At 47.8% G+C, this 14,795-nt stretch overlaps 1 protein-coding gene across 2 annotated transcripts in view; it reads left to right on the forward strand.

Moving 5' to 3' along the window:
• Nucleotides 1–4,827: 4,827 nt before the first annotated feature.
• Nucleotides 4,828–14,795, forward strand: part of BLOC1S5 (biogenesis of lysosomal organelles complex 1 subunit 5) — a 33,409-nt gene continuing 23,441 nt past the window's right edge. Inside the window, exons 1-3 of one of the 2 annotated variants that reach the window (XM_088831441.1) lie at nucleotides 4,828–5,045; nucleotides 7,742–7,895; nucleotides 10,322–10,404. In XM_088831441.1, the coding sequence (XP_088687567.1) occupies nucleotides 7,850–7,895; nucleotides 10,322–10,404 (129 nt within the window). In that variant the 5' untranslated portion in view covers nucleotides 4,828–5,045; nucleotides 7,742–7,849. Of the gene's footprint in view, nucleotides 5,046–7,741; nucleotides 7,896–8,752; nucleotides 9,049–10,321; nucleotides 10,405–14,795 lie in introns of those variants that run through there. The other variant, XM_088831440.1, reaches the window with a different exon arrangement.

Raw genomic sequence — 14,795 nt, forward strand, 5'->3', positions numbered from 1 at the left:
TGATCACATACTAGCTGCATGCGTGACCTGAAGCAAAAATCAGGTAACCACATTTTCTTAATATGTGAATATAAAGATAAAATGTAAAAATAAAGATGACTCTAAACTTTGAGGATTCATGGAGACAATGTGTGCGGAAAAGCCTTAACATGCAGCCCCTGGCTGTCGGTAAAGGTCTCCCTTTTTAAGAGCCCTACCCCTCCTGAGTCATGAGAGTTCATAGGCAAGAGTGTTGAGTATACTGTAATTCATTGTTGTGTAGTTGCATTTGTGACCCCATGGACCGTAGCCCGAGAGACTCCCCTGTGCATGGGATTTCCCAGGTAAGAATACTGGAGTGGGTTGCCCTTTCCATCTCCAGGGGATCTTCCCAACCATGGACTGAACCCGGGTCTCCCGCATTGGCAGGTGGATTCTTTATCCCTGAACCACCAGGGAAGCCCTTAGATGAAGACAGTTTATACAGGGTTGGATTTCACAGCTCATTGCTACTTGGAGCATTTTTAATTTTTGCAAAGTAGCCTCTGTATTAGAAACTGTCAACTTGTATTTGCATATTCAGAGACTAGAGGGCTCAAGTTCATCTTGGGAATTTGTGAACCACAGAGGTGGGCTTGCTTGGTCTGACTTTTAGGCGAACCACTGCCCCAGCTGGGTCTGCTGTAAGCCTTCCACCTTAAATTCAAATACTGCGAATCACCCCTTCCCCTAACACTTCTCTGGTCTCCCCTGGACCCGGGGAGGTAAGCAGGACAGACAGGATAGAGGAGAGACGGGCTCGCCAGCTCTCCCATCCTGAGTATTTTGTTCTTCAGTGTAGGTCCGCAGTGAGGAAAGGGGCGGAGGACGCCTCTTTGCTGAATGGACCCTCTTCCCACTTGTGCCTTATGAGTCTTAACCCTCTGGGCTTCCTTACATCTGCTAGTCAGTTCTTCACTGCAGAGTTCAACGTTGCTTCAACAGGTTATCACCAGGGAATTCCCTGGAGGTCCACTGGTTAGGACTCGACACCCTTACTACTGAGGACTTGAATTCCATCCCTGGTCAGGGAACTAAGATCTTGCGAGCCCCACAGTGCAATCAAACAAAAACCAAACAGGTTCTCACGCACTCCGTGCAAGGATGATCTTGGACAGTGAGAGGATGGCAGAAAAGAGAAAAACCTGTTCCCTCAGGTGAAGGTTAAATGATACTCTTGGTGTCTAACTTGAAACCATTCAGTTCCCCTTAGGCTGCCGGGTTCTGGTCATTTCCGTCAGGCACTTCTCTGCCTGAAATGCCCTTTCTTTGATAACTTCTTCCGTATTCAACTTTGTCATGTCCTGAGAGTCTGGTCCATGCTGACCACCCCATCTCCCCATGCCTCTCATTCTGGCACTGAACATCACTGTGCTCTTTTTGATCGCTTGTCTCCCACCAGATGTACTTTTTGCAGCCATCAAAAACAATGAGTGGCACATAACAGTAGATTCTGGATATGTTTGTTGAAAGAATGTAGCATTAAATACATCTTGAGCTACCCAAGAAAAGTGTAAGTGCAAATTGCAATTGCAGAAAAACCAAGGGGTTGTTTTTTCTCATGTGAAAGAAGACAATCCACAGTTGCTGGTAGGCATCCAGCTACTGCTTCATACAAAACAAGTAGTTTTCTGTTTTCTCAAGTTCACCTCCTGGTTTAAGTTGGCGATTGGCTCCAGACTTTAAGTCCATGATTAAGATCCAGAGAAGGAAGCCAGGAGGAAGGGCAAGAAGACTCCTCTCCCAGCTGAGTCAGTTCACTTGAAGGACCTTTCCTGGAAGCCTTGTTCAGCAATATCTATTTACACTACTTTGGTCCTGCCTGCCGGGAAGGAGGCCATAAATGTAGTTCTTTAGCGCACACATTGCCAGTCAGAGTAAAACCTGTGCTCTGTCAGTAAGGAGGAAGAGAAGAAGGGATGGGTAGGCACAAGGCTGTCTCTGTCACAGCAAGTAGGCAGGCAAGTCTGTTCTCATATACTTTTAAGGGGTGCTGAGCAGCTGGCAGCCTCTCCAAGAATCCTTTACATACTGTTTGCAGAATTTGTTTATAGACGATTGGACTGGAAACTCTATGAGGGCAAGTGTGTAATTGTGTCATCCACAGAGCCTGTGGATTCCCTGAAAGTAATAGAAATAATGAGATAACCGTGGTCATGTCTGTGTTCTGGGCTCTGTACCAGGCACTTTACAACACACACATTATCTCACGTTAATTTAGGAACCATGGCAGAGGCTGAGACTGACCCACATGCTAATCACCCAATGAGGCCACAGCTGGCGTGAGTGGGAGTCTTACAATCGCAGAAATGGAGGACGTCACCCATCATCCTCGCGTGCACTGGGGTTTGAAGTGATTTGTGAAGCTCTGGTTGTCAGTCCCTGGCAGGCAGATGCTATCCCAAGAGGGTAGGAAAAGTGGCCTAATTTAAATCATCCCAGCACCATCCCCATTCAGCAATAAGATTATTGCACTGAGTTTTTTTTTTTTTAATTTGTATTTGGCTGCACTGGGTCTTCACGGCTACATGTGGGCTTTTTCTGGTTGCAATGAGCAGGGGCTGGGGCATGCGGGCTTCAGTGGTTGTGGTGCTCAGGCTTGGCTGCCGCTTGGCACGTGGGATCTTCCCAACCAGGGATCAAGCCAGTGTCCCCTACCTTGCAAGTTGGATTCTTAACCACTGGACCTCCAGGGAAGCCCCGCACCAGGGAGTTTTAACAGATGTGTGAGCATTCTCATTTTCACTCCCGCTAAGCATATAGGTCCCCCATCGGCTCCACCCAGTTAAGCCTGAAGCCATAGCCCCCACAGTCTTCAGTGGGCACATTAGGTGTCCTGCAGGGGCCGAGGCAAGGACGTAGAAGAGGAATGAATGGGCAGATCACCCTGTCCTGGTGCTAAATGTGAGAGAGCCCTGCTGAAGTCCTTCCAGAAAAGCTTCAAGATGTGTTGATAAATGTTTAAGCAGAAGTATTGTTAGGAAAGAATAGAACTCTAACAATCAGTTACACATACATCGCACCGAGATGAAAGACACAGTTCTTTGACAAGGAGTCAAATTACAATGATTACAAAGTGCAGCTCTTTCATGTTTGTGTATTTTTCCTATCATTTGACTTCATTACTTAAAAAAAGAATCAGATGTTACACAAACTTCAATATTAATCCAGCTTTGGCAGAGATGTGGTGGTGTCATGGATTTGAGCATTTAGCTTTCTAGCCTCAGAGAGCAATATTTCTTCTTTCTCTCCATAATTGGATAACCTGTTCCGACCCATTACCAGGGCACTAAATTTCAAATTCTCCATGCACCTGAGTAGGCTGCTACATATCTGGCCATCTTAATTTTAGTCTTGATTTACTGAAGCTGAATTACATTCTAAACTCTTCCTGGAGCTCTGGGTGGATTTTACTGCAAAAGCAATGGGGGAAAGTTGCCATCATATATCTCTTGCTGGGCAGAGGTTCTCGGTACACAAAGGGGCTCCTCATCCCACTCCTCCACGTCTTAGATCTGGATTTATAACACTGAAACCCAGCTCCAGGGTTACATACAGGCATATCCGAGATGAGATGGGGAATTTGATTTTGCAATAATGATTACATGTTGCTGGAGCCCATATTCCTGCAGGCTCTGCCTGATTTTCCCTCCTGCTGATGAATAAAACTTAATTCCAACTGCTACCTTATCTAGCAAAACTCATCTTTCACTTAGGAGCGAGACCAAAAGCAGGGAGACAGGAAGTCAGGAGAATTTGAGATGCTGGCCACTTTTGCTACCATGGCTGAAGGGTTTCTTCTTCCATTAGCACGATTCCTTTAGGAATATTTTCATCTTTTAAACTTGCGTTTCTTTGTGAGGAGGATGAAAGCGCCGCGGCTCTTCCAGCCTGCCGAGTTAATGTGATGGCCCGCCCATGCTGTCTCTTCCACTTCAGAGAGGCTGGGTCCCCAGGGCTAGTGAGCTGTAGGAGGGATCCCGCGGACTAGGCTTGCCATTTCTGCTGAGGGTCATCTGTGCTTGAGGCCTTGCTGTGGATAATTTTTGTCCCCACCGAACATCATCTGCTTGAGAAATTTGTGCCTGGCAGGCCTGTCTGTCCAACTTAAGCTTGAAATACAATAGCCACACAGCTAACCTGACACGGCATTGCTCTAAACAGCAAGGCCCCAGGCCTGCTTTGCGCAAGACCACAAACTTCCAGCCATCTGATTACAAATTACAAAGTTTTTTTGGTGCAGTCCATGAACTAGTCTGTTTGTGCAAAATGGGTTATCTTTCTTCCACTGGCCTAGTTTTTCCTGACCTCCTGCAACACACACACACACACACACAGTCATTCACTAGTGCCTGACTCTTTGTGACCCCATGGACTCTAGCCCGCACACACACACACACAGTCATTCACTAGTGTCTGACTCTTTGTGACCCCATGGACTCTAGCCTGCCAGGCTCGGCTCCTCTGTCCATGGGATTCTCCAGGCACGAATACTGGCCTGGGTTGCTGTTTCCTTCTCCAGGGGATCTTCCCGACCCAGGGATCAAACCCGGGTCTTCTGGATTGCAGGCAGATTCTCTGTCATCTGATCCACCAGGGAATGTCTGGCCCTCTGGTTGGCCTCAGCAGCTCTACAGTTCCTGACTGTTAGGCATTTGGCTCGAACCTTGTGACTTGTATGAAAGGGCGCTAGAGTTAACTGTCATTGTCAGAAGTTTTGGGCATGGATGACAGACACTGGCACGAATGCAGTGGTTCTCAGGCTTGAGCATGAATGGTAATTACCTTGGGCTTCCCGTTTGAGTGTCTGATTCAACAGGTCTGGTGTGACAACCCCGCCATGAGAACCACCTGTTGGAAGCTTGGGTGACACATAGCAGCTGCACTCATCCTCAAGCGGGTGCTCTTGTCGTGTGTCACGTCCGAGTCCAGTTTTCTGGAGGTGGGCCCAGTGTGCTGTCGGAGCGTCCTGACTTCCCGCCGGTCGTCTCTGTCCCGATAGCAGCTTCAGAGCAGCAGCTCTCACGGTAAAGCTCTGCATGTTCTCAAGTGACGGAGCTACGCTGGACGCAGCGCTCAGGGCAACAAGCGGGATTCGGTGCAGGAAAGGTCAGAACTGTAAAGCTGCTCCTGGAGACAGCTGACAGCAACACGCAGAGCGTCATTTCACAACACACCCGCCTCTGGGCTTGGTGTGCCAGAGGCATTTCCAAAACTTCATATGATTAATACACAGTAATATTAAGTATATTACCCCTAAAGACCATCTAATATTTTCCTTTCTTTTCATCAGTTTCTTCCATTTTTAATTTGTTAACCCACTTCAAAAATAGGTTCCACTGGTCAAAGGAAGTCACAAGGTCAGTCCAGACTGGCTGACCTCGAAGGAGAACAAAGTCCTTCTCTTGATGGCAGAGCAGTGTGCTGTCCTGCGTGTACAGGGCAAGGAGGAAGTGTTGTAGACATGTTAGAGGCTCACCCACATTCTCTAATCCTGAGTTTCTGTAGTTACAAAATGGGTATTTCGGTGTTTTAATTTTTTTGGGGGGGTCGCATCTGACAACATGTGGGATCTTAGTTCCTCAATCAGGCATGGAACCCATCCCCCCTAAATTGGAAGCACAAAGTCTTAACCACAGGACCCCCAGGGAAGTCCTGAAAATGGGTGTTTTAATATTTCCTCAAATAGATTTATGTGAAGGTTGAGAATGTGCTATGTTATGCGTTGTCGTTGTTTAGTTGCTCAGTCGTGTTCGACTCTTTTGCGACCCCATGGACCATAGCCCACCAGGCTCCTCTGTCCATGGGATCACCCAGGCAAGAATACTAGAGTGGTTTGCCATTTCCTTCTCCAGGGGATCTTCCCCACCCAGGGATCAAACCCTCATCTCCTACATTGCAGGTGGATTCTTTACCACTGAGTCACCTGGGAAGCCCATGTTATGTGTGATAACAGTTTAAAAATCGTAAAGTGCAAAACATATGCAAGAAATTATAATGGTGGCAGCTAAAGGCAGGCTGGAAGAATGAGAGCAGATTATACAGGGCTTTAAAAGAAGATACAGGAGGTTATTGAAATAATATTTATTGAGCATTTGATATGTGCCAGGCACAGTTCTAAGTACAAGTTTAATCTTTTTTAATCATTACAACTTTATAATACGGATATTTTACTGCCATTTTGTAGAAAAGGAAATTCAGGCAAGTGGCACAGCCAGAATTTGAACCCAATTCTGTCTGATTCCAAAGTGTTAACTGCTGCACCTGGAGTTCTTTTATTGCTTATCTCCTAATCAGTTGGCAATTGGAGAAGGAGAGGGAGCAGCTACCCAAGAGCCACTAAAACAGAACCTGGGGAGGCACAACCCAGAATGTTCATTTTTAATTACACATTAATGTGGGAGAAGCGATCACTCGTGAAGAGGGAGCTCAAAGGTGAATCCAGCCTCTGTACCCCGATACCGAATTAAACTTTGGAGATAGAGTTTTGGATGAAGTAGAAAAGAACAACTTTAAAACTGTGTCCCAACGTGGAGGGGTAGTGAGAGTTTTATAGTAATGGTTCAAACAGGGTGTGATCAGCTCGTGGACACTCTTCTGATGGGCTGGTAATGAGGCAAGTGGGGGTCAGCATCATCAACCTTCTGTTTTCCAACCAGTCTGGGGTCTGCACATGCTTGTGGGCAACTTTCAGTTAACTTCTTCCACCTGGTAGGGGTTTCAGTATCTGCAGAAAAGCTCAAGGACATTGTTCTGTATATACCTTGAGGGGGAACCAGCACCCTACCCCAAGGCTGCACTATTTTTTTTTTTTTTTTTTGGCCTCATGTCTTGCAGGGATCCTAGTTCCCCAATCAGGAACTGAACCCAGACTACAGCAGTAAGGGGCTTCCCTGAGAGCTCAGTTGATAAAGAATCCGCCTTCAGTGCAGGAGACCCTGGTTTGATTCCTGGGTCAGGAAGATCCGCTGGAGGAGGGACAGGCTACCTATTCCAGTATTCTGGGGCTTCCCTTGTGGCTCAGCTGGTAAAGAATCCGCCTGCAATGTGGGAGACCTGGGTTCAGTCTCTGGGTTGGGAAGATCCCCTGGAGAAGGGAAAGGCTACCCAATCCAGTATTCTGGCCTGGAGAATTCCATGGACTGTATAGTCCGTGGGGTCGCAAAGAGTCAGATATGACGGAGCAACTTTCACTATCTATCTACAGCAGTGAGAACACGGAGTCCTAACTACTCGACCACTAGGGAACTCTGGACATTATTGGTTCTGTTAACTGTTCCTCTCTTGTCTCCATATCCCCTCCCTTTACTAATTAACAACTGTTTGAATCTGCTCCTTGGAACTCAGGAAAGATCATGGAGGCTGATGAATTCTATTCCCTGTAATCAAGAAATGGGGGCCACCAAGAGGTTTTGTGCTCAGGAACCCCACAGGGTCCTGCTAGGTATCAAGCCTGCCCAGGTTTTCCAGCAGTTCAAAGACACTCAGAGATGAGCTTAGAGAAGACTTAGTCTTGCAGGTACAGAAGAAAACTTGAGTGAGAAAAGTGCCTAGATGTGAGGAGGATAATGAAGGGCTTTAAAAATAATTATGTTTTCTGGAGGCAGATGCCAAAGGGAGGGAAATGAAAAGTTAGAAGCCCGACTCAATAACTTGCAATAAGCCCAGCTCACATTCTGTTTATGAATTCATCTATTTTATGCCTCTTCATTTCCTCTGCTAGAAATCCCTACGTTCCGTCTTCACCCCACCCCACCTGACACCTCATTTCGGATCTGAAGACAAAGTACACCTCCTCTGGACGTCTCTCCTGACCACCTCCTGTCCCCAGATGTACTGCGCCTTCTTCCGTGCGATCATTTATAACGCCCTCGGTTGTAAGTTTTGGTGGCCAGAGAAACCCTTGAGGATAAGCACTGTGCATAACATGAATCCAACAGGGGGGATTCAGAGATGAGTCTCGGAAACACTGGATGAGCGTAGGGGGTGAAGAAGACACTGTCAAGTTGCACTGTCCTCTCCTCTCAACGGGCAGGAGGACTTGTTGAGACTCCAAAGTGAACTTTATAAAGTTTAGCACAAAGCAGCGCTGGGTACTTGTCAGCACTGGATTTGTTTCTTCACGACTACCAATCAAAGCAGCAGCCTAGCAAGAAACGGTCCCTTCCATAATTACACGCGTTTTCTCTTAGCCTACGGAACAACTGGTTGAGATTTTGTAAGTACAGATCCCAAGAACAGACACTTTTTGCTTTTTACATGGGCATGAATGATTCGGAGAAGTGATCTGGGCGAACCAATCTCTAGACCTATTTCTTCATTTATTAGAAATGACAAAAATGTGCCCCAGCGTTGCCATGACGACCAAGGTGGCAAAGCACGCACCTCAAAAACCCTCTGTAAAATACTGGTGGCTGGTAACAGTACGGATAAGAAATTTATGTCACTAATATGATATTCCCTGGAGAAGGGAATAGCAACGCACTCCAGTATTCTTGCCTGGAAAATCCCATAGAGGAGCCTGGCGGGTTACAGTCCATGGCGTCGCAAAGAGTCGGACACGACTGAGTGACTAACACACACACACATTATTAATATTATTCTATGACTAGATTTCCTCTCCGCCAACCCCTCCAAACCTCTCCAGCGGGTTTAGGGAGGAGGTATAAGTTTAGCTCTAAGTTTCAGACATCCTCCCCTGCTGGCAGCACCTGCCCTCATCCAGCATGGCGGCACCGGCTTCTTTCAAGGTCAGGTCACTGGCTACACCGTAGTGCCTTTACGGGAACCGCCCCTGGGTTGACGCGATTTCCCCGTCGCCCTTTGATGACGCCAAAAGCCCGCGCAGGGAGCGCCGTCCGCGGAGGTGTGCGCAGGCGCAGCGCGGTCGCGGGTGGGCGGAACCGGTCGGGATGAGCGGCGGTGGGACGGAGACCCCGGGGGGTGGCGAGGCCGCCCCGGGAGGCGGCGGCGGCAAGAAGAAGGACTCTCTGGGGTTCGCGGGCTCGCCGGCGCACCTCATTATCAAGGGTATGGCGTAGCAGGGCTCTCGCCCGGTGGTCCCAGCGCAGTCCCACCGACCAGCGGCGCCCTCTGACCCGGGGCCGAGCCGCGGCGGCCTCGCGTTTGCTGCAGGCTGCGGGTGGGGGACCCGGCCCGCGTGCGCCCCTTCCCTCCGCGCCGGGAGCCTCCCAGCAGCGGCAAACCGACCCAGCCTCTCCTGCTTCCTTGCAGAAGCTGCCTGCTCTGAAAGTTTATATAAGTCGCTTTATCTTTCTGAAACTTGCCTTTGGGCTTGACGTTTTGTTTGTGGGATTTGTCCATGTTAATAAATGTTGCCCCACAGTATTCATTTTCATTCACTGCTTTGTAGTATCCATGAGAATATTACGTTGTTTCCGCCCCACGCCCTTTTTTTTCTTTTCCTTATACTCGTCCCGTAGTAAACAGTCACACATTCTCTCTCTTTTGTATAAGAGGTTTTTCTAGGGCACATATTTAGGCATGAAATTGCTGAGTGTGCATGTCTTCTAACTTTATTCAGTTCAGTCGCTCAGTCGTGTCCGACTCTCTGCGACCCCATGAATCACAGCACGCCAGGCCTCTCTGTCCATCACCAACTCCCGGAGTTCACCCAAACTCATGTCCATCGAGTCAGTGATGCCATCCAGCCATCTCATTCTCTGTCGTCCCCGTCTCCTCCCACCCCCAATCCCTGCCAGCATCAGACTCTTTTCCAGTGAGTCAACTCGTCACACGAGGCGGCCAAAGTATTGGAGTTTCATTAGTGAAGTGAAGTCGCTCAGTCGTGTCCGACTCTTTGCGACCCCATGAACTGTAGCCTACCAGGATCCTCCGTCCATAGGATTTTCCAGGCAAGAGTACTGGAGTGGGTTGCCATTTCCTTCTCCAGGAGATCTTCCTGACCCAGGTATCGAAGCCAGGTCTCCCTCATTGTAGGCAGACACTTTACCGTCTGAGCCACCAGGGAAGTCCCATGGAGTTTCATTTGATGCGGCCAAATTGCTCTTTCAAAACTACTTTAGCGATTTACTAACCAGATAATCCATAGTCTGAACTGGATTTTAATCCCGGCATGAAATTGCTGGGTGTATATGCCTTCACTTTATGAGATATTGCCTAATTGTTCTCAAAACTACTTTACCAATTTACTAACCAGATAATCCATAGTCTGAACCAGATTTTAACCTGCGCATGTTTATGGGGAACAGGAAGAGTGAAACAAGCTAGAGATTGTGCTACTTAGTATGGGTTGACCTTGAATTTTATTTTCTCTTTACAGATCTTGGAGAAGTTCATTCAAGGCTCTTAGATCACAGACCAGTTATCCAAGGTGAAACCCGTTATTTTGTGAAAGAATTTGAAGTGAGTATTTGCAACTCATTTTGCAAAAATACCACCCTGATCTGCTAGTGTGTTAATACACAGAAGGGAAATTCTCTAGTTTTAAAATCTCTGATTTCTGTTCTTGTGTCCATAAAATATACAAAGTAAAACTTATTAAGAGACATTGACATGAATAGAGGGAGCACAAGTGTAGGTGGGAGGAGCCTTGGGCTCCAGGTCTGGTGTCTGCTTTGGCTTGTTTACTGTCCGTTGAGCTCAGTTTTTCTTCTCTAAGATGAGGTATACTTAAAAAAGAGAAAAAAAACATTTTAAAGATGGATGGGTCAGTTTTCCAGACCCCTTTTCTGTATTCTTTTTTTCTCATTTGAGGCAGCAGCATCTACCCAAAGCTCTCAAGTTAAAGCATGAGAATCACCCCTGGCTCTTCCCTCCCCTGTAAGTCATATTCAGCGGTCAAGTTTCTAGACATTACTGCATAAACGTGTGCTTTCTGATCAGTATGCCTGCCCTATCAACCCAGTCAAATCTAGTCTTCACCCTGCTGTCAGATTTGCAGTTGTTGAGTCGCTCAGTCGTGTCCGACTCTTTGTGACCCCGTGGACTGTAGCATGTAAGGCTCCTCTGTCCTCCACTCTCTCCGGGAGTTTGCCCAAATTCACTGAGTCAATAATGCTATCTGACCAGCTCATCCTCTGCTGCCCTCTGCTTTTGCCTTCAATCTTTCCCAACATTAGGGTCTTTTCCAGTGAGTTTGCTCTTTGAATCAGGTAGCGAAGGTATTGGAGCTTCAGCTTCAGTCCTTCCAGTGAATTTTCAGGGTTGATTTCCTGAAATCAACCCTGAAATCATTGAATTTCCAGGTAGGATTGACTGTCCAAGGGACTCTGCCAGAGAGTCGGATGTCCTTTTCTGTCTGTAGACAAAGGCCAGTGTCCTGTAGTGACCTGGTCCCTGTCTTTCTGGCTGGACCATCTACCACCCAGCCTTGTATGTTCTGTCCTCCAGCCTGCCATCCTGCTGCGTTTGACTGTGGTTTTGCACATGTGTAGTTGGTTCACTGTGCATCGCATAGTAACACCCCAAGCTCCTGATAGGTTGATGATGGTTAATGGTGTCACACAAACAGTGGTGTGATTCTCTGGGAGTCAGGATTTTATTTTCAAGTCAGGCTCCAAGCAGGAAGTCTTTGGTCTGCCAAAAGGAGGGAAGGTTTCCATACACCCTTTACAAGTCCAGAAAGCCTCTGGGACAGAGCACTCAGGGGACACGGACAGAGCTGCTGCGCTGGACACCATTTCTGGGCTCAGCAGACACCTGCTTCACAGGGTTGTTGTGAAGATGAAAGGTGTGCGTCTCTTGGAGTCGTTTCTGGTGCCTGAAGGTGGCTGTTGGTTTTCTTCGTCATCGTTACTTTTGTTGCAGGATAAGAATAGTTATCCCTTACACAGAAAACTCGATAGACCCTGTCCCCTTATCCTGCTACGGAAAGATCGTTGGCGGTTCCTGAGTGACAAGCAAGTCTAGGCACAGCGTGGCGGGTGCTTTGCCCAAGGTCTTACAGGTGGAATCCGGGGCTGGGCCCGGCCCCGTCCTTCCTTGGTGCTCAGGGTCCTCCCCCTGACTTCTGTGACTGGCTGGACTCACTGCCTCACCGAGGTTGACGGAGGTCCCATTTCCCTGCTTGCTGTCAGCTGGGAGTCCCTCAGCTCCTCGAAGCCACCCACCTTCCTTGCCATATGGTCTCCTCTTCAAAGACTTGGGCTTCCCTCGTGGCTCAGCTGGTAAAGAATCCGCCTGCAATGCAGGAGACCTGGTTCAATCCCTGGGTCGGGAAGATCCCCTGGAGAAAGGAAAGGCTACCCACTCCAGTATTCTGGCCTGGAGAATTCCATGGACTATATAGTCCGTGGGGTTGCAAAGAGTGGGACATGACTGAGCGACTTTCACTTACTCAAAGACTTAGCAAGTGGAGACTCCATCAGGTGGAATCCCCTTCATGCTTCAAGTCTCTCTTGCCGAGAAGAGCCCAGGCCTTGTTAAGGACTCACTAATGAAGTCAGGCCTCCTTGGGATCATCTCCCTTAAAGTCAGCTGATGTGAGACTTTAAGTAAAACTGTAGAATAGCTTCACAGCAGGACCTCCATTCGGGTTTGACTGAATAACTGACAGGTGTCTGTGGGCTTCCCGGGTGGTGCAGCTGTAAAGAATCTGCCTGCCAGTGCAGGAGATGGGTTGGACCCTGGGTCGGGGAGATCCCCTGGAGGAGGAAATGGCAACCCAGTGCAGTATTCTTGCCTGGAGAATCCCATGGACAGAGGAGACTGGTGGACTACAGTCCCTGGGGCCACAGAGTCTGACAGGACTGAGCATTGTTGCTGTTCAGTCGCTCAGTCGTGTCTGACTCTTTGCAGCCCCGTGGACTGCAGCACGTCCCCTTCTCCTCCCACCTTCAGTCTTTCCCAGCATCAGCATCTTTTCTAATGAGTCACCTCTTAGCATCAGGTGGTCAAAGTATTGGAGCTTCAGCTTCAATCCTTCCAGTGAATATTAAGAGTTGATTTCCTTTTTAGGGTTGACTGGTTTGATCTTCTTGCAGTCCATGGGACTCTCAAGCGTCTTCTTCAACACCACAGTTCAAAAGCATCAATTCGGCTCTTTATGGTCCAACTCTCACATCCTTACATGACTACTGGAAAAACCATAGCTTTGGCTAGACAGACCTTTGTCAGCAAAGTAATGTCTCTGCTTGTTAATATGCTGTCTAGGTTGGTCATAGCTTTTCTTCCAAGGAGTAAGCGTCTTTTAATTTCATGGCTGCAGTCACCATCTGCAGGGATTTTGGAGCCCAAGAAAATAAAGTCTGTCTCTATTTCCATCGTTTCCCCATATATCTGCCATGAAGTGATGGGACCAGATGCCAGGATGTTAGTTTTCTGAACGTTGAGTTTTAAGCCACTCTCCTCTTTCACTTTCATCAAGAGGCTTTTTAGTTCCTCTTCACTTTCTGCCATAAGGGTGGTATCATCTGCATGTTGATATTTCTCCTGGCAATCTTGATTCCAGCTTGTCCTTCATTCAGCCTGGCATTTCTCATGATGTACTCTGCATAGAAGTTAAATAAGCGGGGTGACAGTATACAACCTTAATGTACACTTTTCCCAATTTTGAACCAAGCCATTGTTACATGTCCGGTTCTAACTATTGCTTCTTGACCGGTGTACAGATTTCTCAGGAGGCAGGTAAGGTGGTCTGGTACTCCCATCTCTTTCAGAATTTTCCACAGTTGGTTGTGAATCACACAGTCAGAGGCTTTAGCATAGTCAATGAAGCAGATGTAGATGTTTTTCTGGAACTCTCTTGCTTTTCCGATGATGCATTGGATGTTGGCAATTAGATCTCTGGTCCCTCTGCCTTTTCTAAATCCTGCTTGAACATCTGGAAGTTCTCCGTCCTCATCCTGTTGACGCTGCTTGGAGCACAGCACAGCACAGGGTGTATCTGGGAGTGGGGGTCTCAGGGACCACCTTATACTTCTGCCTCCCATGACCTATGTTTTTCTTACTCTCTGGTTTATTGCCTGTCACCCTTCATGAGAATGTAGACACTTAACCGTCCTTATGCTTTGTTGTATCCAAGTGCGTGAAAGAATGTCTGGTGTGTTGAAGGTACTTAGTATGATTCAGAGGAGCAGTTGGCAGAGCTTGGACTAAAACTTGGCTTTTCCAACATTCATTTTTTTTTTCATAAGTCATCTTTCTCCCTGCTGCCCCAGCCTGACTATTTTGAAATACTAGTTTTTATTTTTTGTTTAAGTTTGTAAACGTGTCTCTAAAGACCTGTGTGTGTGCATGAGCTCAGTTGTGTCCAAGTCTTTGCAACCCTGTGGACTGCAGCCCACCAGGCCCCTCTGTCCGTGGGATTCCCCAGGCAAGAATGCTGGAGTGGGTTGCCGTTCCCTTCTCCAGGGAATATTCCCGACTCAGGGATCAAACCCATGTCTCTGCTGTCTCTTGCATCGGGAGGTGGATTCTTTACCACTAGTGCCACCTGGGAAGGAGATTGTTTACTAAAGAACATTTGCACACTGGATATGGTAGATGTGTTGCAGAACGTCTTGAGCACTTATTTTGTGTGAGACCTCGTGTTAGGAACCAGCGCTGTATCTGTGGGTGAGACAGACCCCTCTTCATGCAGCCGGGCTGACTCCTGTCCTCACAGAAGAATGGTCTCTGAAGGGCTCAGAGTGCTTCGTCCGCGTGTTGGCATTCTCTGCAGCTGCCTGTTGTGTCACTCGTCTTCATGAAAGGTCCCTGGTGCTGGCCTCTCCCACAGTCACCTTCGGGGCGGTCTTTCTGGGATTTCAGTGGAAATTCTTCTCCATCGGGCTCAGCTGCCTTTTCTGTTACAC

Source organism: Moschus berezovskii, chromosome 23 (assembly GCF_049115385.1).
Source record: "Moschus berezovskii isolate FMDL1 chromosome 23, NW_MosBer_1.0, whole genome shotgun sequence".
Lineage (NCBI taxonomy): Eukaryota > Metazoa > Chordata > Mammalia > Artiodactyla > Moschidae > Moschus > Moschus berezovskii.